The 26,385-nt window shown below is 46.7% G+C and overlaps 1 protein-coding gene across 1 annotated transcript in view; it reads left to right on the forward strand.

Annotated features, from left to right (window-relative positions):
* NDUFA10 (NADH:ubiquinone oxidoreductase subunit A10) overlaps positions 1–26,385 on the forward strand; it is a 62,554-nt gene that overhangs the window by 22,402 nt on the left and 13,767 nt on the right. The window contains exons 7-9 of the mRNA XM_064286419.1: positions 3,565–3,619; positions 7,071–7,156; positions 17,499–17,607. Coding sequence (XP_064142489.1) covers positions 3,565–3,619; positions 7,071–7,156; positions 17,499–17,607 — 250 coding nt within the window. The remainder of the gene's footprint in view (positions 1–3,564; positions 3,620–7,070; positions 7,157–17,498; positions 17,608–26,385) is intronic.

A 26,385-nucleotide genomic window follows, 5' to 3' on the forward strand; every position in this document is an offset into this window, starting at 1 on the left:
ACAATCATTGTTATGCTTGAGCTCATTGTTACAGCCACTGTGTCAATCCACCTCATTGAGGGTCTTCCTCTTTTCTGCTGACCCTGTACTCTGCCAAGCATGATGTCCTTCTCCAGGTACTGATCCCTCCTGAAAACATGTCCAAAGTATGTAAGACACAGTCTAGCCATTCTTGCCTCTAAGGAGCATTCTGGCTGTACGTCTTCCAAGACAGATTTGTTCATTTTTTTGGCAGTCCATGGTATATTCAATATTCTTTGCCAACACCACGATTCAAAGGTGTCAACTCTTCTTCAGTCTTCCTTATTCATTGTCCAGCTTTCACATGCATATGATGCCATTGAAAATACCATGGCTTGGGTCAGGCTCACCTTAGTCTTCAGGATGACATCTTTGCTTTTTGATACTTTAAAGAGGTCCTTTGCAGTAGATTTGCTCAATGCAATGCATCTTTTGATTTCTTGACTGCTGCTTCCATGGCTGTTGATTGTGGATCCAAGTAAAATGAAATCCTTGACAACTTCAGGCTTTTCTCCATTTATCATGATGTTGCTCATTGGTCCAGTTGTGAGGATTTTTGTTTTCTTTATGTTGAGGTGTAATCCATACTGAAGGCTGTGGTCTTTGGTCTTCATCAGTAAGTGCTTCAAGTCCTCTTCACTTCCAGCAAGTAAGGTTGTGTCATCTGCATAACACAGGTTGTTAATGAGTCTTCCTCCAGTCTTGATGCCCTGTTCTTCTTCATGTAGTCCAGCTTCTCGGATTATTTGTTCAGCATACAGATTAAATAGGTATGGTGAAAGAATACAACCCTGACGCATGCTTTTCCTGACTTTAAACCAATCAGTATCCCCTTGTTCTGTCCAAACAACTGCCTCTTGACCTATGTAAAGGTTCCTCATGAGCACAATTAAGTGTTCTGGAATTCCCATTCTTCGCAGTGATATCCATAGTTTGTTATGATCCACACAGTCGAATGCCTTTGCATAGTCAATAAAACACAGGTAAACATCCTTCTGGTATTCTCTGCTTTCAGCCAGGATCCATCTGACATCAGCAATGATATCCCTGGTTCCACGTCCTTTTCTGAAACCAGCCTGAATTTCTGGCAGTTCCCTGTTGATACACTGCTGCAACCGTTTTTGAACGATCTTCAGCAAAATTTTGGTTGCGTGTGATACTAATGATATTCTGTAATTTCCACATTCGGTTGGATCACCTTTCTTGGGAATAGGCGTAAATATGGATCTCCTCCAGTCAGTTGGCCAGGAAGCTGTCTTCCATATTTCTTGGCATAGATGAGTGAGTACCTCCAGAGCTGCATCTGATTGTTGAAACAACTCAATTGATATTCCATCGATTCCTGGAGCCTTGTTTCTCACCAATGCCTTCAGAGCAGCTTGGACTTCTTCCTTCAGTACCATCAGTTCCTGATCATATGCCACCTCTTGAAAAGGTTGAGTATTGACTAATTCTTTTTGGTATAATGGCTCTGTGTATTCCTTCCATCTTCTTCTGATGCTTCCTACGCTGTTTAATATTTTCCCCATGGAATCCTTCACTATTGCAGCTTGAGGCTTGAATTTTTTCTTCAGTTCTTTCAGCTTGAATTATATAATCAATAAAACCAAACCCAGTACTGTCGAGTCGATTCTGATTCATAGTGACCCTATAGGACAGAGTAGAACTGCCCTATAGAGTTTCCAAGGAGCGCCTGGCAGATTCGAACTGCCAACCCTTTGGTTAGCAGCTGTAGCACTTAACCACTATGCCACCAGGGCTTCCTTGAGTTATATAGGCTTATGTAAAACCGATATATTATCAAGTAATTAAAAAAAAAAAACAGTTACTGTGGAGTCAGTTTTGACTCATGGTGACCCTGTGTGACCCCTGGGGTTTTCCTTTTTTTTTCGTCCCCCCTTTTTTTAATTGTGCTTTGAGTGAAAATTTACAGTTCAAGTCAGTTCCTCATAGAAAAACTTACACACACATTGTTATGTGACCCTAGATGATGTCCGTACAATGTGACAGCCCACTCCTCTCTACCCTATATTCCCGTGTCCATTCATCCAGCTCCTGTCCCGCTCTGCCTTCTCATCTCGCCTCCAGACAGGAGCTGCCCACATAGTCTTATGCGTCTACTTGAGCTAGGAAGCACACTCCTCACTAGTATTATTTTATGTCTCATGTTGTTGTTGTTGTTAGGGGCCATTGAGTCAATTCTGAACGAAACACTGCCCGGTCCTGCGCCATCCTTACAATCGTTATTCTTGAGCCCATTGTTGCAGCCGCTGTGTCAGTCCACCTCGTTGAGGCTCTTCCTCTTTTCCACTGACCCTGTACTCTGCCAAGCATGATGTCCTTCTCCAGGGCTTGGTTCCTCTTATGTCTCATAGTTCAGTCAAATCTTTGTCTGAAAAATCCCCTGGGGTTTTCAATGACAGATTTTTGGGAGCAGATCACCAGGTCTGCCTTTCCAGGTACCTCTGGGTGGACTCGAACTGCCTTTTGGTTAGCAGGGAGTGTGTTAACCATTTCACTGCCCAGGGACTCCTCTCAAGTAATAAGAGTGCTTAAAAACTTTTCTTTCTCTTACACTTGGAAACTGATATGAACCAGTAATAATGATACTTGATGTAGGCACCTTGCCTACACTGACTCGTGTCATTAGACCAGCAGTCTGTTGAAGGTGGTCGGCAGAGATGATAAAATTTGTTGTTCCCGGGGTGGGTTATATGTGGCTTTCCTTCTGAGAGAGCTTGCCAGTTCTTACTGTGTCAGTGTGCGCAGTCTTCACCCTGTGGAACTGCCTCCCAGCGGCAGGAGGTTGTGGCTATGAAGACCCTCAAATATGGAGAGGAAAGCTGCAGAGGTGCTGGCATGAGGAATCTGATTTTTCAGTGTCCGGGCTAGGGACCTGGGTGGCTGCACTATGTTGCCCACTGTGGTTGGTTACTTAGAGATTGGTTACAGCCACCCTCAGCAGACCACTGGTCTAATGACATGAGTCAGGTAGGCAAAGTACCTGCATTGAGTATCGTTATTACTGGTTCATATTAGTTCCCAAGTGCAAGAAAAAGACTTCGGGTTTCATTTGCCTCCCAGATTCTAGATTCTCGAAGCCCAGGTAATCCGTGTTGTCCGTGCCCTTCCAGGGCGGGCACTTGCCATCCTCCATGGCTGTCTTGGCCAGGCCACAGTCCCCTTGTACTCTGCTGAAATGCATGGGATGCTTAGAGATGTCCTTTGTCCCTTTATCCCTGTAGATACTGGTGACTGGTCTCTCATGCTCTTGGGGTTAGGGTGCAGTGCAGCCAGAGAGCACCAGCAGCCAGGAGCAGAATCACTGTTGCTAACTTCAGGCCTCTATCATGTTTGTGTTTCTAGCTTTTCCTCCTTAGCCAGTCAAGCTATACAGAGCCCATGTGCACCCAGCACAGTGCCCACTCGAGGAAGGGGAAGCTTTACTATTTAGACTAGAAGACTCTAATGTCATGTGTTCATTCACACGTGAACTTAAGGTTGGAAAGTGGACATTGACTTTCATCTTTCTTTTTCTTACAGTGAAAACAGTGAGGTTTTACAGTACAGTGCATGGGAAGCTCAAGATGTAGAAAAGGTAAGAAAATGGTTGAAACATAGCCCTGGTGGCACAGTGGTTAAGCACTCACCTGCTAACCAAGAGGTCAGTGGTTCAAACCTACCAGCTGCTCCACAGGAGAAAGATGTTGCAGTCTGCTTCTGTAAAGATCACAGCCTTGGAAACCCCATGGGGCAGTTCTGCACGTCCTATAGGGTCTCTATGAGTTGGAAATGACTCGACAGCACCGGAGGTTTTTTTTTTTTTTTTTTTTCGGTTAGAGCAGAGTAGAGAGTTTAGAAACAGGTGTCTGTGGCTTTGGTAAAGTTGGGACTTCTAAGGAAAAGAAAAAATGGAGTAGATGAAAATGGATTATTTTTAAATGGTATATAGAGGTAATTGACCATTTATTAAAAATATATGTAGTATATATGTATGCAATAGCAATCCTTTATATGTTAAACATGCATTATATTACTAAAAAAAACAAAAATTAGTAAGAAAACAAAAAGCTTAATAATTCTAGAAGGAAATGCAGGTTTCATGACTTGGGTTCAGGTTGGATAATGACATCTGTACCAACAGAACAAGCATGATGGAGTTGACTGCATGAATTTACTTAAGAAGAAATGAATAGCATATCGTGAACACTGGCTTTTCCCTCATTCAAGAGATTGTTTTTTAGCCACCAAGAAGATAAAATACTTAGGAATAAATTTTACCAGAGATGTAAAAGACTTATACAAAGAAAACTACAGTACACTTCTCCAAGAAACCAAAAGAGAACTACATAAGTGGAAGAACATACCTTGCTCGTGGATTGGAAGACTTCACGTTGTGAAAATGTCTATTCTACCAAAAGCGATCTATACATTTAATGCAGTTCCGATCCAAATCCCAACGACATTCTTTAATGGGATGGAGAAACAAATCACCAACTTCATATGGAAGGGAAAAAGGCCCTGGATAAGTAAAGCATTACGGAAAAAGAAGAACAAAGTGGGAGGCCTCGCTCTACCTGACTTTAGAACCTATTATACCACCACAGTAGTCAAAACAGCCTCGTACTGGTACAACAACAGGTACGTGGACCAATGGAACAGATTTGAGAATTCAGACATAAATCCATCCACATATGAGCAGTTGATATTTAACAAAGGCCCAAAGTCAGTTAAATGGGGAAAAGACAGTCTCTTTAACAAACGGTGCTGGCATAACTGGATATCCATCTGCAAAAGAATGAAACAAGACCCATACCTCACCATGCAAAAAATGAGCTCAAAATGGACCAAAGACCTAAATATAAAATCTAAAATGATAAAGATCATGGAAGAAAAAATAGGGACAACGTTAGGATTCCTCATACATGGCATAAAGACTATACAAAACATTATAAAGAATGTAGAAGAAAAACTAGATAACTGGGAGCTCCTAAAAATCAAATACCTATGCTCATCCAAAGACTTCACCAAAAGAGTAAAAAGATTACCTATAGACTGGGAAAAAGTTTTTAGCTATGACATTTCTGATCAGCGCCTGATCTCTAAAATCTACATGATACTCCAAAAACTCAACTGCAAGAAGACAAATAACCCAATTAAAAAATGGGCAAAAGATATGAATAGACACTTCATTAAAGAAGACATTCAGGTAGCTAACAGATACATGAGGAAATGTTCACAGTCATTAGCCATTAGAGAAATGCAGATCAAAACTACAATGAGATATCATCTCACTCCAACAAGGTTGGCATTAATCCAAAAAACACAAAATAATAAATGTTGGAGAGGCTGTGGAGAGATTGGAACACTTCTACACTGCTGGTGGGAATGTCAAATGGTACAACCACTTTGGAAATTGATTTGGCACTTCTTTAAAAAGCTAGAAATAGAACTACCATATGATCCACCAATCCCTCTCCTTGGAATATATCTAGAGAAATAAGAGCCTTTACACGAACAGATATATGCACACCCATGTTCATGTCAGCACTGTTTATGATAGCAAAAAGATGGAAGCAACCAAGGTGCCCATCAATGGATGAATAAATTATGATATATTCACACAATGGAATACTACGCATCGATAAAGAAGAGTGATGAATCTGTGAAACATTTCATAACATGGAGGAACCTGGAAGGCATTATGCTGAGTGAAGTTAATCAGTTGCAAAAGAACAAATATTGTATAAGACCAGTATTATAAGAACTTGAGAAATAGTTTAAACTGAGAAGAAAACATTCTTTTGTGGTTACGAGAGAGGGGAGGGAGGGTGGGAGAGAAGCATTCACTAATTAGGTAGTAGATAAGAACTACTTTAGGTGAAGGGAAAGAGCACACAACACAGGGGAGGTCAGCACAATTGGACTAAACCCAAAGCAAAGAAGTTTCTTGAATAAACTGAATGCTTTGAAGGCCAGCGTAGCAAGGGCAGGGATCTGGGGACCATGGTTTCAGGGGACATCTAAGTCAATTGGCATAATAAAATCTATTAAGAAGACATTCTGCATCCCACTTTGAAGAGTGGCGTCTGGGGTCTTAAATGCTAGCAAGCAGCCATCTAAGATGCATCAATTGGCTTCAACCCACCAGGATCAAAGCAGAATGAAGAACACCAAGGACACAAGGTGATTACGAGCCCAAGAGACAGAAAGGGCCACATAAACCAGAGACTACATCATCCTGAGACCAGAAGAACTAGATGGTGCCCGGCTACAGCCGATGACTGCCCTGACAGGGACCACAACAGAGAACCCCTGAGGGAGCAGGAGAGCAGTGGGATGCAGACCCCAAATTCTCATAAGACCAGACTTAATGGTGTGACTGAGACTAGAAGGACCCCGGTGGTCATGGCCCCCAGACCTTCTGTTGGCCCAAGACAGGAACCATTCCCGAAGCCAACTCTTCAGACATGGATTGGACTGGACAATGGGTTGGAGAGGGATGCTGGTGAGGAGTGAGCTTCTTGGATCAGGTGGACACTTGAGACTATGTTGGTATCTCCTGCCTGGAGGGAAGTTGAGAGGGTGGAGGGGGTTAGAAGCTGGTGAAATGGACACGAAAAGAGAGAGTGGAGGGAGGGAGCAGGCTGTCTCACTGCGGGGAGAGTAATTGGGAGTGTGTAGGAAGGTGTATATGGGTTTTTGTGTGAGACACTGACTTGATTTGTAAACTTTCACTTAAAGCACAATAAAAATTATAAAAAAAAAAAAAAAAAGATTGGTTTTCTCACCTGTCCTTTTCTCCCAGCCTGCAATAGAATTTCGTTGCTACTCCCATGACCCCAAAGTATTTATCATCATATTGAAAAATAAACACTAATCCCACCATTTTCATTCAAGATCACCTAGCTTTCCTTTTCACTTGCCTGCTATGATTTTTTCTGCTAAGTAACTGAAGTTTATAATGCATTAAAACTTTGCATCATTTACATTTTAAAACGTGACTCTGTTTAAGTTGTGTGGATTTTTCTTGTTGTTTCCTGTCTTAGGTGGTAGAAGATATTGGATGCCTGACGTTTGAGAAAGGGCCTTGGCCTGATCAGGATGATCGTACCTTTTATCATCTGAGGTTGCTGTAAGTTCTGTGCTATTTGTGAATTGCTGGAATAAGGCTGCTTCATTTTTTTTTTTTTTTTTTCTAGTGCTGTACATTGGTTTACTTGTATGCTGTAGAAACTTAAAGAATTTTTGAAACAATTGTGTTTCAAGTTAGATGCTCACAGTGCCAAACATTAAACACTTAGGGTTATTTCCTTTTTTCTTCCAAATTGGTTCTTACATTCTCTGGTCTAACAGTTAACTAATTGTTCTGCGTTATTATTGCACCAAATATTTTGTTTCCACTATGTGCCAGACACTGTTTCAGATTTGTGGGGGTATATATCAAATAATTTGTCATACTGTGGGGACTTGTGTTTTGCTGTGGTGTTGTAAGCAGTGCCACCAGTATTCAAGTACCAGCAGGGTTACCCATGGAGGACAGGTTTCGGCTGAGCTTCCAGACTAAGACAGACTAGGAAGAAGGACATAGAGGTCTACTTCTGAAAAGAATTAGCCAATGAAAACCTTAGGAATAGCAGCAGAACATTGTCGGAAGATGAGCCCCTGAGGTTGGAAGGCACTCAAAAGATGACTGGGGAAGAGCTGCCTCCTCAAAGTAGAGTCGACCTTAATGAATTGGATGGAGTCAAGTTTTCGGGACCTTCATTTGCTGATGTGGCACAACTCAAAATGAGAAGAAATGGCTGCAAATATCCATTGATAAGAAAGTGGAACGTACGAAGTATGAATCTAGGAAAATTAGAAATTGTCAAAAATGAAATGGAATGCATAAACATTGATATCCTAGGCATTAGTGAGCTGAAATGGACTGGTATTGGCCATTCTGAATTGGACAATCATATGGTTTACTGTGCTGAGAATGACAACTTGAGGAATGACGTTGCATTCGTCATGAACAAGAACATTTCAAGATCTATCCTAAAGTACAATGCTGTCAGTGATAGGATAATATCCATATGCCTATACGGAAGACCTATTAATATGACTATTATTCAAATTTACTCACCACTAGGGTCAAGGATGAAGAAATTGAAGACTTTATCAGCTTCTGCAGTCTGAAATTGATCAAACACGCAATCAGCATTTATTGACAATTACTGGAGATTGAAATGCTAAAGTTGGAAACAAAGACGAAGGATTGGTAGTTGGAAAATATGGCTTTGGTAATAGAAATGATGCCAGAGATCACATGATAGAATTTTGCAAGACCAATGATTTCTTCATTGCAAATACCTTTTTCCACCAACATAAACTGCGACTGTACACATGGAGCTCGCCAGTTAGAATGCACAGGAATCAAATTGACTACATCTGTGGGAAGAGATGGTGGAAAAGCTCGATATCATCAGTCAGGACAAGGCCGGGGGCCAACTTCAGAACAGACCATCAATGGCTTATATGCAAGTTTAAGTTGAAACTGAAGAAAATCAGAACAAGTCCAGGAGAGCCAAAGTACGACCTTGAGCATATCCCACCTGAATTCAGAGACCACCTCAAGAGTAGATTTGACGCATTGAGCACTAGCGACTGAAGAACAGATGAGTTGTGGAATGAGATCAAGAACATCATCCATGAAGAAAGCAAGAGGTCATTAGAACGACAGGAGAGAAAGAAAAGACCAAAACGGGTGTCAGAAGAGACTCTGAAACGCACCCTTGAACACAGAGTAGCTAAAGGCAAAGGAAAAAATGATGAAGTAAAAGAGCTGAACAGAAGATTTCAAAGGGCAGCTCAAGAAGACAAAGTAAGGTATTATAATGACACGTGCAAAGACCTGGAGATAGAAAACCAAAAGTGAAGAACATACTCAGCATTTCTCAAGCTGAAAGAACTCAAGGAAAATTTTAAGCCTCGAGTAGCAATATTGGAGGATTCTACAGGGAAAACATTAAGCAACACAAAAAGCGTCAAAAGAAGATAAAAGGAATACACGGAGTCACTATACCAAAAAGAACTGGTTGATGTCCAGCCATTTCAGGAGGAAGCATATGATCAGGAACTGATGGTGCTGAAGGAAGAGGTCCAAGCTGCACTGAAGGCATTGGCGAAAAACAAGGGCCAGAAATTGGCAGAATAGCGACTAAGATGTTTCAGCAGAGGGATGCATTGCTGGAAGCACTCACTCGTCTATGCCAAGAAATTGGGAAGACAGCTACCTGGCCAAAAGATTGGAAGAGATCCGTATTTATGCCTTTTCCCAAGAGAGGTGATCCAACCAAACGAGGAAATTATGGAGCAATATCATTATTATCACACGGAAGTAAAATTTTGCTGAAGATCATTTAAAAGCGGCTGCAGCAGAATATCGACAAGGAATTACCAGAAATTCAAGCCAGATTCGGAAGAGGTTGTGGAACCAAGAAAATCATTGCTGACGTCAGATGGATCCTGGCTGAAAGCAGAGAATACCAGAAGGATGTTTACCTTGTTTTATTGACTATGCAAAGGCATTTGACTGTGTGGATCATAAAAGTTACGAATAACATTGCAAAGGATGGAAGCCCCAGAGCGCTTAATCGTGCTCACAAGGAAGGAACCTGTACATAGATCAAGAGGCGATTTTTCGAACAGAACAAGGAGATACTGTGTGTTTCAGAGTCAGGAAGGATGTACTTCAGGCTTGTATCCTTTCACCATACCTATTCAATCTATATGCTGATCAAATAATCTGAGAAGCTGGACCATACGAAGGAGAACAGGGCATCAGAATAGGTGGAAGACTCGTTAAAAACCTGCTTTATGCAGATAACACAGCCTCGCTTACCAGAAGTGAAGAGGGCTTGAATCACTTACTGATGAAGATCAAAAACCCCAGCCTTCAGTATGAATTATACCTGAGCCTTGAGAAAACAAAAATCCTCACAACTGGACCAGTAAGCAACATTGTGATGAATGGAGAAAAGATTGAAGTTGTCAAGGATTTCATTTTCCTTGGATCCACAATCAACGTCTATGGAAGCAGGAGTCAAGAAATCAACGGATGCATTGCATTGGGCAAATCTGCTCAAACAACCTTTTTAAAGCATATAAGGCTAAGGTGGGCCTGACCCAAGCCATGGTGTTTTCAGTCTCCTCATATGCATATGAAAGCTGGAGAATGAATGAGGAAGACCGAAGAATAATTGATGCCTTTGATTTGCAGTGTTGGAGAAGAATATTGAATAAACCACGGACTGCCAGAAGGACGAACAAATCTGCCTTGAAAGAAGTACAACCAGAGTGCTCCTTAGATGCAAGGATGCTGAGATTAAGTCTCACATACTTTACACATGTTATCAGGAGGGATCAGTCCCTGGGGAAGGACATCATGCTTGGTAAGGTGGAGGATTGGCGAAAAAGAGGAAGACCCTGAACTAGATGGACTGACACAGTGGCCGCAACAGTGGGCTCAAGCATAATAAGGATTGTGAGGATGGTGCATGACCGGGCAGTTTTTCATTTTGTTGTACACAGAGTCGCTATGAGTTGGAACTGACTTGATGGCACCTAACAACAACATTATTGAATAAAACAAAACTGCTCTGATAGAAGATGAGTTTTAGTGGGGGGAGGGGCAGAAAATAAAGAAATAAATAAAACTGTGCCAGGGTTTGCCCAGCAGAAAAGCCAGTGTTGCTGGAGGAGAGGGAGAGAAGGGGAGACCATGTGGAAAGGGGGACGGTTGGGGAGGGGAGTCCATGTGAAAGGGGGGGTAGATTCTGGAGCCTTTGGGGACTACAGTAAGGACTTGGGTTTTTTACCTGAACAATTGAGAAGGCATTTTTGAATTTGAGCAGAGGAGGGGTATGTGTAGCTTACATTTTAGAAGGATCATTCTGACTGTTGTATGAGTTCTTCAGTATCTTCTGAGTAGAAACGATGGCTTTACACATTTGCAGAGTTAAAAAAAAGAAAAGTACCTCTATCCCTACCCCTCTCAAAACCACTGCTTAGAAAATGTGAAATACACATTGAATGCTATAAATTTCCCTCTAAGCACTGCTTTTGCTGCATCTCGCAAATTCTCGTGTTTCATTTTAATTTTCTTTTATTTCAAAATATTTTTTAAATTTTTAAATTTTAAAAATATTTTTTAAATTCCTGTGAGACTTAACTATGTGGTAGTTAGAAGTATGTTGTTTAATTTCCAAATATTTGGGGATTTTCCAGTTACCTTTCTGTTATTGATTTTTAGTTTAATTCTGTTGTGGTCTGAGAGCATACTCTGTATGATTTTCATTTTATATTTTTAATTTGTGAAGGCATTTTGTATGGCTGGTATATTTCCTATCTTGATGAATGTTCCATTTGAGCTTGAGAAGAATATGTTGTCTGTTGTTGTATGGAGGACTCTAAATACCGACTAGATTAAGTTGATGGATAGCTCTGTTCAGGTTGGAGCTTGGTGGTACAGTGGTTAAGAGCTTGGCTGCTAATCAAAAGGTTGGCGGTTCGAATCCACCGGGCACTCCTTGGAAACCCTGTGGGGCAGTTCTACTCTGTCCTATAAGATTGTTATGGGTTGGAATCAGCTCAATAACAACGGGTTTTTTTGGTTACTGTTCAAGTTTTCTATATCCTTACTGGTTTTCTGCCTGCTGGATCTGTCAGTTTCCAACAGGGGTATTGAAGTCTGACACTGTAATTGTGGATTTGTGTATTTATCCTTTGAGTTCTATCAGTTTTTGCCACATGTATTTTGATGCTTTGTCGTTAGGTGGGTACATGTTAAGGATTGTTGTGTCTTCTTGAAGAATTGACCCCTTTATCCTTAGGTAATGTTCCTCTTCATCCCTGATAATTTTTCTTGTTCTGAAGTCTGCTTTATCGGAAATTACAGCTACTGCAGCTTTTGATTCGTGTAGCAACCCGAAACCCGTTGCCATTGAGTCAATTCCCACTCATACCAACCCTGTTCTTGTAGGCATGGTTTGCCTTTCTCCATCCCTTTACTTTTAACCAGTCTGCATCTTTGTATTTTAAGTGGGTTTCTTGTAGACAACATACAGCTGCGTCTCGCCTTTTTATCCACCCTAACAATCTCTGTCTTTTAATTGCTGTATTACGCCATTCGTATTTAGAGTTGTTTTGATACATTTGGGTTGATTTTTTTACTGTTTGTCACTTTGTATTCTTTATTTTCTTTTTCCCCTCTTTTTATGCCTTCTCTGGTTATAATTTAGCATTTTATATGGTTCCATTTTTCTTTTCTTGGCATATTAGTTATACCTCCTTTTGAAAAGACCGTGAGTAGATTCCATAGAGTTCCCAGCGTGCATTTTCAGCTGAGTTCATCTTCACATAACACCCCATCCGCTTCACGTGTAGTGGAGGTGTCTTATTAACAGTGTCCCAGCACCTCCCTCCTGCCCCGTGACATCGCCGTCGCTCATTTCACACTTCTGTATGCTGTGATCACTCAATCCAGTGTCACTGTTACTGCAGAAGAAGTCCTTTTTTTTTCTGCCATTTTTGTGGTGAGGATGGGAGTTACGGCTTATCACCTCTTTACTTGTTGGAACTGAAACTGAAATTCCCCTCTTTATTTCTGTAAAACTCTGCTGGTAACTTTTTTTTTGTCTAGATGTTCTCCGGGTATCGCAAGGCCCCTGGATGGTACAGATGTTTGCACTCAGCTGGTTATCTGAAAGTTGGTGGTTTGAACCCACCCAGCAGCACTGTGGAAGAGAGGCCTGGCAATCTGCTTCTGTAAAGATTACAGCCAAGAAGACCCTGTGGAGCAGTTCTACTCTGTAACATATGGGGTCACCATGAGTCAGAATTGACGCGATGGCAGTGGGTTTAGTTTTGGGTTTTTAGGGGTATAACATGCTGGCTGTCTGCATTCTTCCTGGGGCCTGGCCACAGCCAGTCCTGCCCGCCTGCCATTTGCTCAGAGGAAGGATCCTGCTGGATCATTGCTTCCTTTTCAACCCTCCTCCCAATCTGAGTCCTGCTTTTCCCTCTGAACCTTACCATCCCCTGAGCCATACCACAGAGGTCAGCGTGTTCATCTCCAACTTCTTTTCTGCTTCTTGTATGACTTCTGCTCTCATGGTACCTGCTCTCCCTGTCCTCGCTTAGTTGTATGACTTCTGCTGTCATGGTACCTGCTCTCCCTGCCTTCGCTTAGTTGTATGACTTCTGCTGTCATGGTACCTGCTCTCCCTGCCCTCACTTAGTTGTATGACTTCTGCTCTCATGGTACTTGCTCTCCCTGCCCTCACTTAATTGTATGACTTCTGCTCTCGTGGTACCTGTTCTCCCTGCCCTTACTTAGTTGTATGACTTCTGCTCTTATGGTACCTGCTCTCCCTGCCTTCACCTAATTGTTTCTCCCTCCACCATCTCGTGCACACTCCCACTGGATACGCTGTCTTAACAGTGTCATGGCGACCGGTTCTCCCTGTTCTCAGGATCCTTCAGTGCTTGTCTGTGTTTAGTCATCAGTCCAGATTTCCTTTCCTAGAATTAATTCAGTGTCCTAGTCACCTGTCCCAGCTCTACAGACGCCGGTCTCCTGAGCCCTCGCCCACCTGCCCTGTCAGCCACCTCAAAGCCCTGGCTGCAGTCACCTCCTTTTTTGCCCCCTTGAAACCTTCTCTTAACTCTTTCAGGCTGTACTGATGTTATTTGGTGTGGATTTGTATGTGACTGTTGTTTGTTAGTGTCAGCTCCTTCTGGGCAGAGTATGTGACATACTATCTGAGAAAAGGTGACCACCCTCATTCTGACACACCAATACCAGGGCACGGGCTCAGCTCTCTGACCCTGCGCTGTGATAACACAGTATTCGCTTCCAAATGTCATCTCAGTCGTGCGGAGCTTGATTCCAGAGCATGTCCAAAGCTGATGTCTCAGAATAAATCATGACTTTTGTAGTTATTGGAGCCCTGGTGGCGCAGTTGTTAACAGCTTGGCTGCTGACCAAAAGGTTGGCAGTGTGAATCCACCAGGCACTCCTTGGAAACCCTATGGCGCAGTTCTACTCTGTCCTGTAGGGTCACTATGAGTCGGAATCGACTCGACAGCAGCGAGTTTGTTGGTTTTAGTAGTTACTTAGTCACATGGTGATCAGAGTATGGAGGATAGAACCCATCATCCCCCAAAGGTATACGTTACAGCATTTGGGTACTTGTTTTTTAATTTAGCTTCCCGTCTGGTCTTGCCCTTCCCTCCTCCCAGTTGCCTGCTGCTCTCTTCGCTGAAGGGTATTTCCTAACAGCATCAACCCTAATTGCATTTATTTCATTTGAGTGCCATTTCTTAACTCGGAAGACTCAAGTGAGAATTGTGGCCGGTTTCCTAAGACAGTTATTGTAAACATGCTACTTACTTACCAGTCATATTCCATTTTGCCCAGAATCTGACCACATTGTTGATTTAGAACATTTTTGTTCTATCCCAGTTATGCGTGTTCATGTTTCATTGTGTGTGTATATATATGTGTGAGCTTATACAAAGAGACAGTAACTGCCCACCTCCATCTTGATGGCATTTTAGTTCATATCCATAAGCCATCCCTGATTGGTGTCCTCCTGGTTGGTCCCATTCCTTGTGTCCGTTATCCTGGTTACCAGCCACGCCTCCGTGTGTCCTGTGCCACCTACTGCTTCTCTGCAGCCTGGCCCTTCCCACTCCCCCTGCTTGCCTCCTCACGCAGACTTCTTACAGGACTCCTGGAGAGTGTCTTCTTAGGGCGAAATTCCAGTGCTGCAGAGACCGTGGGCTATGAGTTTGGTATCAAAAGTAAATCATTTCAAACAGAGCTTGGCAATTTAGGAGAAACTAAAATAAATGCTATGAACATGTTTTAAGAGAAAGCGCAGGCATTCTATGAATTGAGAAACGTTGCGTCATAGAACATAGTTTACCCTCTGTCTTTTCTGACTCGCTCTTCTGTTTTAAAATATGTGGCACAGCCCTCATATTGTGAGAACGTTGCAAAGCTAACTGCGTACCTTTTTAGCTGATAGTGATACTTGGCTTACGATAGTGAAAAAAAACAACCAAACCTGGATGATGTGAAGGGATGCGTTATTCCCATTCGTTTTTGGATTCTCCTTAATTAGACTAAGTGCTGTGTGAACAGAATTTTCCTTCTCTGCTTTTTGTTTCCTGAGTCATAAGAGGCTTCCTTTTGTCTTTGTTCCTCACCTATCTTCAAACTGGAAAACACCTAGTTTATTGGAGCTCCAGACTTCGGTGATTACTGGAGAGAGATAGCACACACTTTCTCTAAGTCATCGTGTGAGCCCACAGTAATAAATTGAGAGGGCAGTTTAAGTAAGTTGTAGAATAGTTGAAGTGGATGATTTCTTCATCTGTTTGAAGCCCATCTATTCAAAGATGGATGCTTTCTCAGTGTATTTCCGCCAGATTAGACGTAGATGGCGCTGTTGCTCTGTACAGCCTGGGCACAGACCACTGAAGCATGATCTTTGAGGTTTTCCAGCATCTATTTAGGGTTTTCAAACTATAGGGAAAACTAACCTCCCCCACCCCCGGATATTTGTTTGAAATATTTAAATATTTAAAATATGAACTTCATTTTTAGTTGAAATTATTTATTGTGGGATCACTTTAAAAATAACCGTTACGTAATAACAGGTACAGAATAATTCTATTTTAAAAACAAAAGGACGTGCAGTCACACATCAGGGACTCATGGGGACTGCGTCTGAAAGAAGGCACAAGAAAAGGAAACAGCTTGCGCCTGAACGGATTGTATACATTTGGAAGGGGGAGGCGAGGACTGTTAGATACTGTGTGAGGCTCTATAAGACGCCTAAGTGACGTGTCTCACAACAAAAAATACGCGCTCACAAAACCTAAAGCTCCATGCCCTTGCCCTTTACATACTTTATGCTTTGCTTGCTCGATCTTTTCTTTTTTAATATTTGAGTATCTTTCACAACGTGAAACACGCTTAATATTAAAACTAAGAAAACAATCTTCTTTTGAGTGTATACACCACAGCTCTTTATGCACAGCCTTGTAGAAGCCCACTTAAGTGCGCATGGGCAGACAAGCACAGGGATCCTGGCAGCGTTTCCCTGGAATGTTGTTTGTGTTACTGGCTATTAGTGGCAGTACAGCTGATTGGGGTCTGTCTACTGTGACACTCAGGACGTGCCTTTACCAGTGCCCCCTCGTGTTCGACCTGCTGCAGTCCCGGTGGTCGCTCTGAAGAAAGACCTGTGGAACACAGGGGCCTCGGATTCGGTCGGCCTGTTCCGTTGGTGGCGAACAGGCTTTGGGTTTGCGTAGCGGGCCTGGATTCTTCCTCACAAGCCTGGCTGAGCACCAGATACATTAGAGGATTTGCATTTGAGCCACTAAAGACAAGGAGACTCACTGCCTTTATGGCTCATTAGTGGGAAGTGGCCTTTTAAAATAATTACTTTCCTTGTTTGAGCCCTTCAGAAAGACTTCATTTTAGTGCTTCTTTTCTAAAAGCTTAAAAAATGCTTTTCATTTTCAGTTGTAATGGTTATAGCCAGACTAAATTCAACTTTAAAAAAGCCAGTTGTAACAAAGTATTGCTGTTTTGGCATCAGCAGATAAAACGGTGAAACAGGAAGGTTTGTATTTATTGGTGCCAAGGAAAACGGAGGATTAGACTTTTGAAACAGAGACACAGCAGTCACTGTGGCGTCTCCCTCCGGTCCTCAATGCCCATGTCACCAGGTTATCTTCTGGAGTCTTCAGTGACTGCGGTGTGCAGAGCAGAGCAGCAGGCAACTGGGTGTGACTGTAGAGGGCCTAGGCGACCCACTGTTCTTGTCTTCAAAATCCATTAACTTTGCAGCTTTTTAATGAGGGTATACTATGCATATACAAACCCGGAAAACCAAGTGCATTGTTTTTGAGTCATAGAAACCCTATAGGACAGGTAGAACTGCCCCGTAGGGTTTCCAGGGAACAGCTGGTGGATTTGAACAGCTGACTTTTTGATTAGCAGCTGTACCTCTTGACCACTGCACCACCAGGGCTCCACTATGCATATAGCACTAGAAAATGCCATTTATTGATTGATCTTTAGTCCTGCAATTCCTATATTGAAAGCATACTTTCTTTTTTATGTTTTCCAAAATTGAGGCTTTTAAAAGACTATACCAGGTTCTGAAACGCACAAGAGCAACTCCAAATCTGCCTGATGGTCTTTGGGGTGAATGTTTGCTCTTAGGCGACTTCTTGGGGGTGAGCGGCCTCCATCTGAACGGATGGATTTTGTATGTGGATGTTGAGTAAGACCAGCCATACAGAGTGGGTGAGTCTCGTGTTACTGGTGTTAAATAAAAGCAGCTGTATAGGTGATCTTACGTTTGTTCTGATGATTTGGGGGAATCCATGCTTCCCTTGTTATTTTCCAGAGTTCAGAATAAAGTGAAGGTGCTGAATTATACAACCATTCCTGTCTATCTCCCAGAACTCACGATTGGAGCCCACCAGAACAACCGTGTCTTCCTCAGATTCAGAGAGGTAAGGCCTGTTGATGGGTGGGGAGCTGGCCAGGCGCTGGGTGCGGGCCCACTGGTCACGGTGAAGGCGCTTGCCTGCGTTTGTTGTTTTGTTAGTAAGTGACAGAACTTCTCTCTGACTGCAGAGATTTCCCCTTTCATCACTGATAAAGCAGGTGCAGCCTCAGATGCGGTGTGCACAGCAGCGTGCCCCCCTGGGCTGTGTGCTCTGGGGGCAGCGTGCCCACCAGGCAGGCCCTCTTGTATGAAAAACTTTCTCTGTTCCTGAGCTATTACCTGAATTTCTGGATGTCAGTTATTACCTCTGGTGTTGCCTTACTTGTCATGGCCCGTCTATAAATAACAAGTGTTCGTGTTTCTGCAGAAGGTCTCAGAATGAGTGGGAGCGAGGGGGAAGGCCAAGCGAAGGGGGACGGCAGTGCGGCCAGGGATTGGCAGAGCCTGGGTTGTTTCCATGAGCCTCTTACCTGATCTCACGCCTTCTGAGTGGATTGTTTTCAAAGTGGTCCAGGAGTAACTTGGGGCAAGAGCTTACTGACCTGGAGGATACCTGCCAGGTATAGTGTGTCGTTCTGCAGGTGATGGGGGCCTCCCTGAGAACCACAGAGCCAGTGGGAGAGGAAGAACGGGGTGTGTTCCTGCACCCTGCTGGGATTGTGGTTCGTTACTGGCAAATGTGTGAAGGAAGATACTTAAATGAGAACTCCAGACTCCACAGTCAGCGTTTAGATAATTTTAAATCTTCGTTACATAGTTTTGCATCCTTCTAATCCTCTGATACTTGTACATTATTTGAAGCACTGATTGGGATCTCTGACTCTGTCCCATCACTTTCTTTCTGACTTGAGGTGCTTGGCATCTTCTCCTAAGTAAATTCTTCTAGTTGTTTGGAAAGTGGTTTTGTTCACTGTAGAAATTTTGGAAAACATGTCACAGTATAAGGTATCGCTCAGATCCCAGAAGCATTTTTGCCCGTACCTCCCCGTCCCTTCTGCGTCTCTGTGCACACACAGGTCTACATTCTTTCCGGGGTGGGGGGGCCAGGGTGCAGCTCTGAGGAGTCAGCCGCTGTCCCAGGGCTGACAGTCCCCGCAGCAGCCAGGCGCCTCGCTTGCCACGCTGGCATGACCAGAACCCTGGGCTGTCACTTATTGAGGAACCATCCAGACCTGCTGAGCCTGGCTGACAAGGGGCAGGGCGGCCTTGGTGCTGGACGTGGTGGGTGAGTGGTGTAGCAGAGTGAAGACTAGGTACACTCTGCGGGGGGTCGGTCCAGCTAGCAAGTATACTGATGGGAGCCATGTTTCTCACTCTCAGATGTTGAGAAGAAAACAATAAATAATCTTTGCTTTAAAAAAAAAAAAAAACCACCTTACTAAAAGCCTATTTTTCCCACGGTTTTCTATCCCTTGGAAACAGCTCAACATGAAAATCAAACACTAGGGATGTCCTATAGGCCCCTTTTCATGACGGCATAGTTTGCCCTAATTTGTTTTAAAGGTTGTGTTCTTTCCTTCTCATTCTTCCCTGGTTCAGCGGGAGATGGGAGGTGTGACTTAGAAACCTGGAGAGTGGGTAGGACCAGGAGTCAGGGGCCTGGCCGGACAGAAGGTGTTGTGTCCCCGCAATTGACAGATAACAGCATGGACTGGAGGAGAGGCCCGAAACCCTCGAATCCTCCGAGGCTGCACAGAGAGCCCTGACGGCTGACGTCGTTCTCGGATGGCTCGGGTTGAGGCCCTGAGGTTTAGTGAAAATTACTTCGACAGGATGGTTTTGAATTGCTAACCAAACTAAATTTGAATTACGGTTTTCTGGAACTGCATGCTGTAATTATAAGAAATAGTAAATAAAGACGACCTGGAAAGAACAAAACTTTTTAGAAAAGGGTTCAGGTTTTGGTCTGTGTGTATTACAAAAGATGAGTGAGTGACCAAAGGAAATGACAGTCAGCATTTGTCAGAGACTAGACAATGAACAAAGGTTCTTTCTTCCTAAACTTGTGGTGAGGGAAGCCGTCTGCTGTTGCAGCAGGCTCAAGGTGTTAAAGGGCGAGTGTGTCCTCTGGAGTGCGAAGAGGAACTACTGAGGCAGGCCGATCAGCACCGTGGCCAAAGCACTGCAGTCAGACATAGCAGGGACCATGAAGATGATGCAGGACTGGGGGACATGTCATTGTGTTATCTGCAAGGTCGCTGTGAGTCCGAGCCAGCCGACCGGCACCTAACGACAACTGAGGCAAGGGTCCTCTGGCGAGCGCCCTGTGAAGCAGGGGTTTGGAAGAGGAGAGATGTTGTGGTTGGCCTTGAGCTGCAGTTGGCCGTCCGTGGTGTACCACAGGGCAAGCGAGCCGTTTGGGGACATTCCAAGAGAGGAAGGCTCGCTCTGTGTTGGGGCGCCGTGTCCTCTGGCCGGTTATTTCCAGGACAAGTGGGGGTGCTTCGTGCTTCCTATGGTAACATCCTTAGGAGCTGACCGCATGGGAGGCAGTTTCTCTCTTTTTAGGCTTTCTTTAAAAGAATGTGGGCGTTGTGTGTTTGAGTCAGATTTTACCTGCAGAATGAGAAGTTTATATAGTCCCAGTTGATAACACGGAGTGCAATAAAATCACTGCAGCATGTCTCATCATTTCATGAGAAAGGTTTCCGGAGTCGGTTGGTGGCGGGAGGGGTAGTGTTGCGCGGATTGTAATGCATCCTAATGTACATGTTTTATGGTGGACCTTGAACTCGTTGATGCTTTGTGGTTAGAAATTACTCCGTAGCACTCTAATTCTTTGAAAAAAGAATCGTGCTTGGCCCTTTGTTTTTAAATGAAGTGTTACAGCCTCTTCTCTTTCAGGATCTTTCTGTGTTTGGTGCTTTGCAGCTTAGCCAGGATGGGTCTAGATTTGAATTTATTTTTATTTATGCCAGTGTTTTCTGAATCTTTTGATAGGGTCTTATTCCTCGCTTATATTTTCAATTCCTTCTATTTCTTTAAACACTTTAAGCGTGGTCATTTCACGTTCCGTATCGGTACACTCGATTTGGAGGGCTGTCTGACGCGGTCATTCACTGCTTCTTCTAATTCTCAGCCACAGCGGTTTGTCTCCTTCTGTGTTTTGGAGATGCTGCATGCTAAGTGGGCATGTGCTCTCTGGAATGCTCTCCATCTAGCGAGGGTGCCAGGTGAGCTAGAGGCCAAGTTAAACCTGAATGTCAGCTCAGCAGCAAAGGCTGCTTCCAGATAAGTAGGTACCAGTGAAATGAAGTAGTCGTTGGGGCGCACTCCTGTTGGAGAAGCTTGATGTCCATCTGAACTTCCATTTCACTGGGTCCCTGATTCTGGGCCCCCACCCCAGGACGCTGCTGCTGCCAGGTCCCTCAGGCTCCTGAGGGACACGAGTGGCTTTCAGCTGCCTTTGTGGCTGTGCTCTCGAGACCCTGCTGCCAGTGTGAATTTGAACCCCAAAACTTGAGTGAGGATGGCTTGTGGCGATGAACCCTCAGAGGGTGACCCTCAGGAGTCTGCTCTGTAGACGTGTCTCGGTCACAGTCCTCTGCATGGGCATGAAGATGTCCCCACCTCCATGAGATCCGCTTTGTAGAGACATCTCGGTCGCAGCCCCTGCAGAGGTACCAAGCTTGTCCCTGCTTCCATGAGGGTCACCCTGTAGCAGTGTCTCAGTCACAGGCCCCCTGCATGGGCACGAGGTTTGTCCCCTGACTCCATAAGGCCTGCTCTGTGGAGGTGTCTTGGTTACAGCCCCCTCCCTACATGGGCATGAGGCTTGTCCCCTAACTACACAAGGTCTGCTCTGTAGAGGTGTCTCAGTCACAGGCCCCTGCATGGACACCAGCCTTGTCCCTCCTCCACAAGGTCCACTCTGTAGAGGTGTCTCAGCCACAAGCTGCTGCATGGACACCAGGCTTGTCCCTCCTCCACAAGATCTGTTCTGTAGAGGTGTCTCGGTCATAGGCCCCCTGCACAGACACCAGGCTTATCTCTCCTCCATGAAGCCTGCTTTGTAGAGGTGTCTTGGGCCTCCTGCAAGGGCACCAGGTTTGTCCCTGCCTCCATGCAGCACTCTGGGCCGCCTGCGTCAGCCTGTTCTTCATATCTGACCTCTGTGATTTCTTGCAGGGTTCAGCAGTGCACCTAAGCATTCTTGAGGCTTTATAGCAAGAGGCTTTTCAGGATATCTGGGCTGCCATTTCCTGGAGGCAGAAAGCCTCTGCTTCTCTGTACGATCTGGCAGCCTGTTTTGGTGCTGGCTCTCCCTGCATCCATTCTGCTGAGAAGCTGGACTGGAGCTCTGTATCTGTGTGCTCAGTGGGCATCCACCCAGTGAACGGAGCCCGAGGGTGGAAGGTCCATCAAATCCCTACCCACGGGGCACAGACGAGGTGCCTGGCTGGTAGGAGTAGCCTGTCTAGGGATTGTGCACTTGGGGTGCCTGGCTGGAAGGAGCCTGTCTAGGGGATGTGCGGCTGGGGCGCATGGCTGGTAGGACCCTGTCTAGGGGATATACAGCTGGGGCACATGGCTGGTAGGAGCCTGTCTAGGAGATGTGCCGCTGGGGTGCCTGGCTGGTAGGAGCCTGCCTAGGGGATGTACAGCTGGGGCACGTGGCTGGTAGGAGCCTGTCTAGGCGATGTACAGCTGGGGCACCTGGCTGGTAGGAGCCTGTCTAGGCGATGTACAGCTGGGGCACCTGGCTGGTAGGAGCCTGTCTAGGGGGTGTACAGCTGGGGTCATGGCTGGTAGGAGCCTGTCTAGGGGATGTACAGCTGAGGCGCATGGCTGGTAGAAGTCTGTCTAGGGATGTACAGCTGGGGCGCCTGGCTGGTAGGAGCCTGTCTAGGGATGTACAGCTGGGGTCATGGCTGGTAGGAGCCTGTCTAGGGGATGTACAGCTGGGGCGCCTGGCTGGTAGGAGCCTGTCTAGGGGATGTACAGCTGAGGCGCATGGCTGGTAGGAGTCTGTCTAGGGATGTACAGCTGGGGCGCCTGGCTGGTAGGAGCCTGTCTAGGGATGTACAGCTGGGGTCATGGCTGGTAGGAGCCTGTCTAGGGGATGTACAGCTGGGGCGCCTGGCTGGTAGGAGCCTGTCTAGGGGATGTACAGCTGAGGCGCATGGCTGGTAGGAGTCTGTCTAGGGATGTACAGCTGGGGCGCCTGGCTGGTAGGAGCCTGTCTAGGGATGTACAGCTGGGGTCATGGCTGGTAGGAGCCTGTCTAGGGGATGTACAGCTGGGGCGCCTGGCTGGTAGGAGCCTGTCTAGGGGATGTACAGCTGAGGCGCATGGCTGGTAGGAGTCTGTCTAGGGATGTACAGCTGGGGCGCCTGGCTGGTAGGAGCCTGTCTAGGGATGTACAGCTGGGGCGCCTGGCTGGTAGGAGCCTGTCTAGGGATGTACAGCTGGGGCGCCTGGCTGGTAGGAGCCTGTCTAGGGGATGTACAGCTGAGGCGCATGGCTGGTAGGAGTCTGTCTAGGGATGTACAGCTGAGGCGCATGGCTGGTAGGAGTCTGTCTAGGGATGTACAGCTGGGGCGCATGGCTGGTAGGAGTCTGTCTAGGGATGTACAGCTGAGGCGCATGGCTGGTAGGAGTCTGTCTAGGGATGTACAGCTGGGGCGCCTGGCTGGTAGGAGCCTGTCTAGGGGATGTACAGCTGAGGCGCATGGCTGGTAGGAGTCTGTCTAGGGATGTACAGCTGGGGCGCCTGGCTGGTAGGAGCCTGTCTAGGGATGTACAGCTGGGGTCATGGCTGGTAGGAGCCTGTCTAGGGGATGTACAGCTGAGGCGCATGGCTGGTAGGAGTCTGTCTAGGGATGTACAGCTGGGGCGCCTGGCTGGTAGGAGCCTGTCTAGGGATGTACAGCTGGGGTCATGGCTGGTAGGAGTCTGTCTAGGGGATGTACAGCTGAGGCGCATGGCTGGTAGGAGTCTGTCTAGGGATGTACAGCTGGGGCGCCTGGCTGGTAGGAGCCTGTCTAGGGGATGTACAGCTGGGGCGCCTGGCTGGTAGGAGCCTGTCTAGGGATGTACAGCTGGGGTCATGGCTGGTAGGAGCCTGTCTAGGGGATGTACAGCTGAGGCGCATGGCTGGTAGGAGTCTGTCTAGGGATGTACAGCTGGGGCGCCTGGCTGGTAGGAGCCTGTCTAGGGATGTACAGCTGGGGCGCCTGGCTGGTAGGAGCCTGTCTAGGGATGTACAGCTGGGGTCATGGCTGGTAGGAGTCTGTCTAGGGATGTACAGCTGGGGTCATGGCTGGTAGGAGCCTGTCTAGGGATGTACAGCTGGGGCGCCTGGCTGGTAGGAGTCTGTCTAGGGATGTACAGCTGGGGCGCCTGGCTGGTAGGAGCCTGTCTAGGGATGTACAGCTGAGGCGCATGGCTGGTAGGAGCCTGTCTAGGGGGTGTACAGCTGAGGCGCATGGCTGGTAGGAGCCTGTCTAGGGATGTACAGCTGGGGCGCCTGGCTGGTAGGAGCCTGTCTAGGGATGTACAGCTGGGGCGCCTGGCTGGTAGGAGCCTGTCTAGGGGATGTACAGCTGAGGCGCATGGCTGGTAGGAGCCTGTCTAGGGATGTACAGCTGGGGTCATGGCTGGTAGGAGCCTGTCTAGGGATGTACAGCTGGGGCGCCTGGCTGGTAGGAGCCTGTCTAGGGATGTACAGCTGGGGCGCCTGGCTGGTAGGAGCCTGTCTAGGGGATGTACAGCTGAGGCGCATGGCTGGTAGGAGTCTGTCTAGGGATGTACAGCTGGGGTCATGGCTGGTAGGAGTCTGTCTAGGGATGTACAGCTGGGGTCATGGCTGGTAGGAGCCTGTCTAGGGGATGTACAGCTGAGGCGCATGGCTGGTAGGAGTCTGTCTAGGGATGTACAGCTGAGGCGCATGGCTGGTAGGAGTCTGTCTAGGGATGTACAGCTGGGGTCATGGCTGGTAGGAGTCTGTCTAGGGATGTACAGCTGGGGTCATGGCTGGTAGGAGTCTGTCTAGGGATGTACAGCTGGGGTCATGGCTGGTAGGAGCCTGTCTAGGGGATGTACAGCTGAGGCGCATGGCTGGTAGGAGTCTGTCTAGGGATGTACAGCTGGGGTCATGGCTGGTAGGAGCCTGTCTAGGGATGTACAGCTGAGGCGCATGGCTGGTAGGAGTCTGTCTAGGGATGTACAGCTGGGGTCATGGCTGGTAGGAGTCTGTCTAGGGATGTACAGCTGGGGTCATGGCTGGTAGGAGTCTGTCTAGGGATGTACAGCTGGGGTCATGGCTGGTAGGAGCCTGTCTAGGGGATGTACAGCTGAGGCGCATGGCTGGTAGGAGTCTGTCTAGGGATGTACAGCTGGGGTCATGGCTGGTAGGAGCCTGTCTAGGGGATGTACAGCTGAGGCGCATGGCTGGTAGGAGTCTGTCTAGGGATGTACAGCTGGGGTCATGGCTGGTAGGAGCCTGTCTAGGGATGTACAGCTGGGGTCATGGCTGGTAGGAGCCTGTCTAGGGATGTACAGCTGGGGCGCCTGGCTGGTAGGAGCCTGTCTAGGGATGTACAGCTGGGGCGCCTGGCTGGTAGGAGCCTGTCTAGGGGATGTACAGCTGAGGCGCATGGCTGGTAGGAGTCTGTCTAGGGATGTACAGCTGGGGTCATGGCTGGTAGGAGTCTGTCTAGGGATGTACAGCTGGGGTCATGGCTGGTAGGAGCCTGTCTAGGGGATGTACAGCTGAGGCGCATGGCTGGTAGGAGTCTGTCTAGGGATGTACAGCTGAGGCGCATGGCTGGTAGGAGTCTGTCTAGGGATGTACAGCTGGGGTCATGGCTGGTAGGAGTCTGTCTAGGGATGTACAGCTGGGGTCATGGCTGGTAGGAGCCTGTCTAGGGGATGTACAGCTGAGGCGCATGGCTGGTAGGAGTCTGTCTAGGGATGTACAGCTGGGGTCATGGCTGGTAGGAGCCTGTCTAGGGATGTACAGCTGGGGCGCCTGGCTGGTAGGAGTCTGTCTAGGGATGTACAGCTGGGGTCATGGCTGGTAGGAGTCTGTCTAGGGATGTACAGCTGGGGTCATGGCTGGTAGGAGCCTGTCTAGGGGATGTACAGCTGAGGCGCATGGCTGGTAGGAGTCTGTCTAGGGATGTACAGCTGAGGCGCATGGCTGGTAGGAGTCTGTCTAGGGATGTACAGCTGGGGTCATGGCTGGTAGGAGTCTGTCTAGGGATGTACAGCTGGGGTCATGGCTGGTAGGAGCCTGTCTAGGGGATGTACAGCTGAGGCGCATGGCTGGTAGGAGTCTGTCTAGGGATGTACAGCTGGGGTCATGGCTGGTAGGAGCCTGTCTAGGGATGTACAGCTGGGGCGCCTGGCTGGTAGGAGTCTGTCTAGGGATGTACAGCTGGGGTCATGGCTGGTAGGAGTCTGTCTAGGGATGTACAGCTGGGGTCATGGCTGGTAGGAGCCTGTCTAGGGGATGTACAGCTGAGGCGCATGGCTGGTAGGAGTCTGTCTAGGGATGTACAGCTGGGGTCATGGCTGGTAGGAGTCTGTCTAGGGATGTACAGCTGGGGTCATGGCTGGTAGGAGCCTGTCTAGGGGATGTACAGCTGAGGCGCATGGCTGGTAGGAGTCTGTCTAGGGATGTACAGCTGGGGTCATGGCTGGTAGGAGTCTGTCTAGGGGATGTACAGCTGAGGCGCATGGCTGGTAGGAGTCTGTCTAGGGATGTACAGCTGGGGCGCCTGGCTGGTAGGAGTCTGTCTAGGGATGTACAGCTGGGGTCATGGCTGGTAGGAGCCTG

This window comes from Loxodonta africana, chromosome 6 (assembly GCF_030014295.1).
Source record: "Loxodonta africana isolate mLoxAfr1 chromosome 6, mLoxAfr1.hap2, whole genome shotgun sequence".
In the NCBI taxonomy this organism is placed as follows: domain Eukaryota; kingdom Metazoa; phylum Chordata; class Mammalia; order Proboscidea; family Elephantidae; genus Loxodonta; species Loxodonta africana.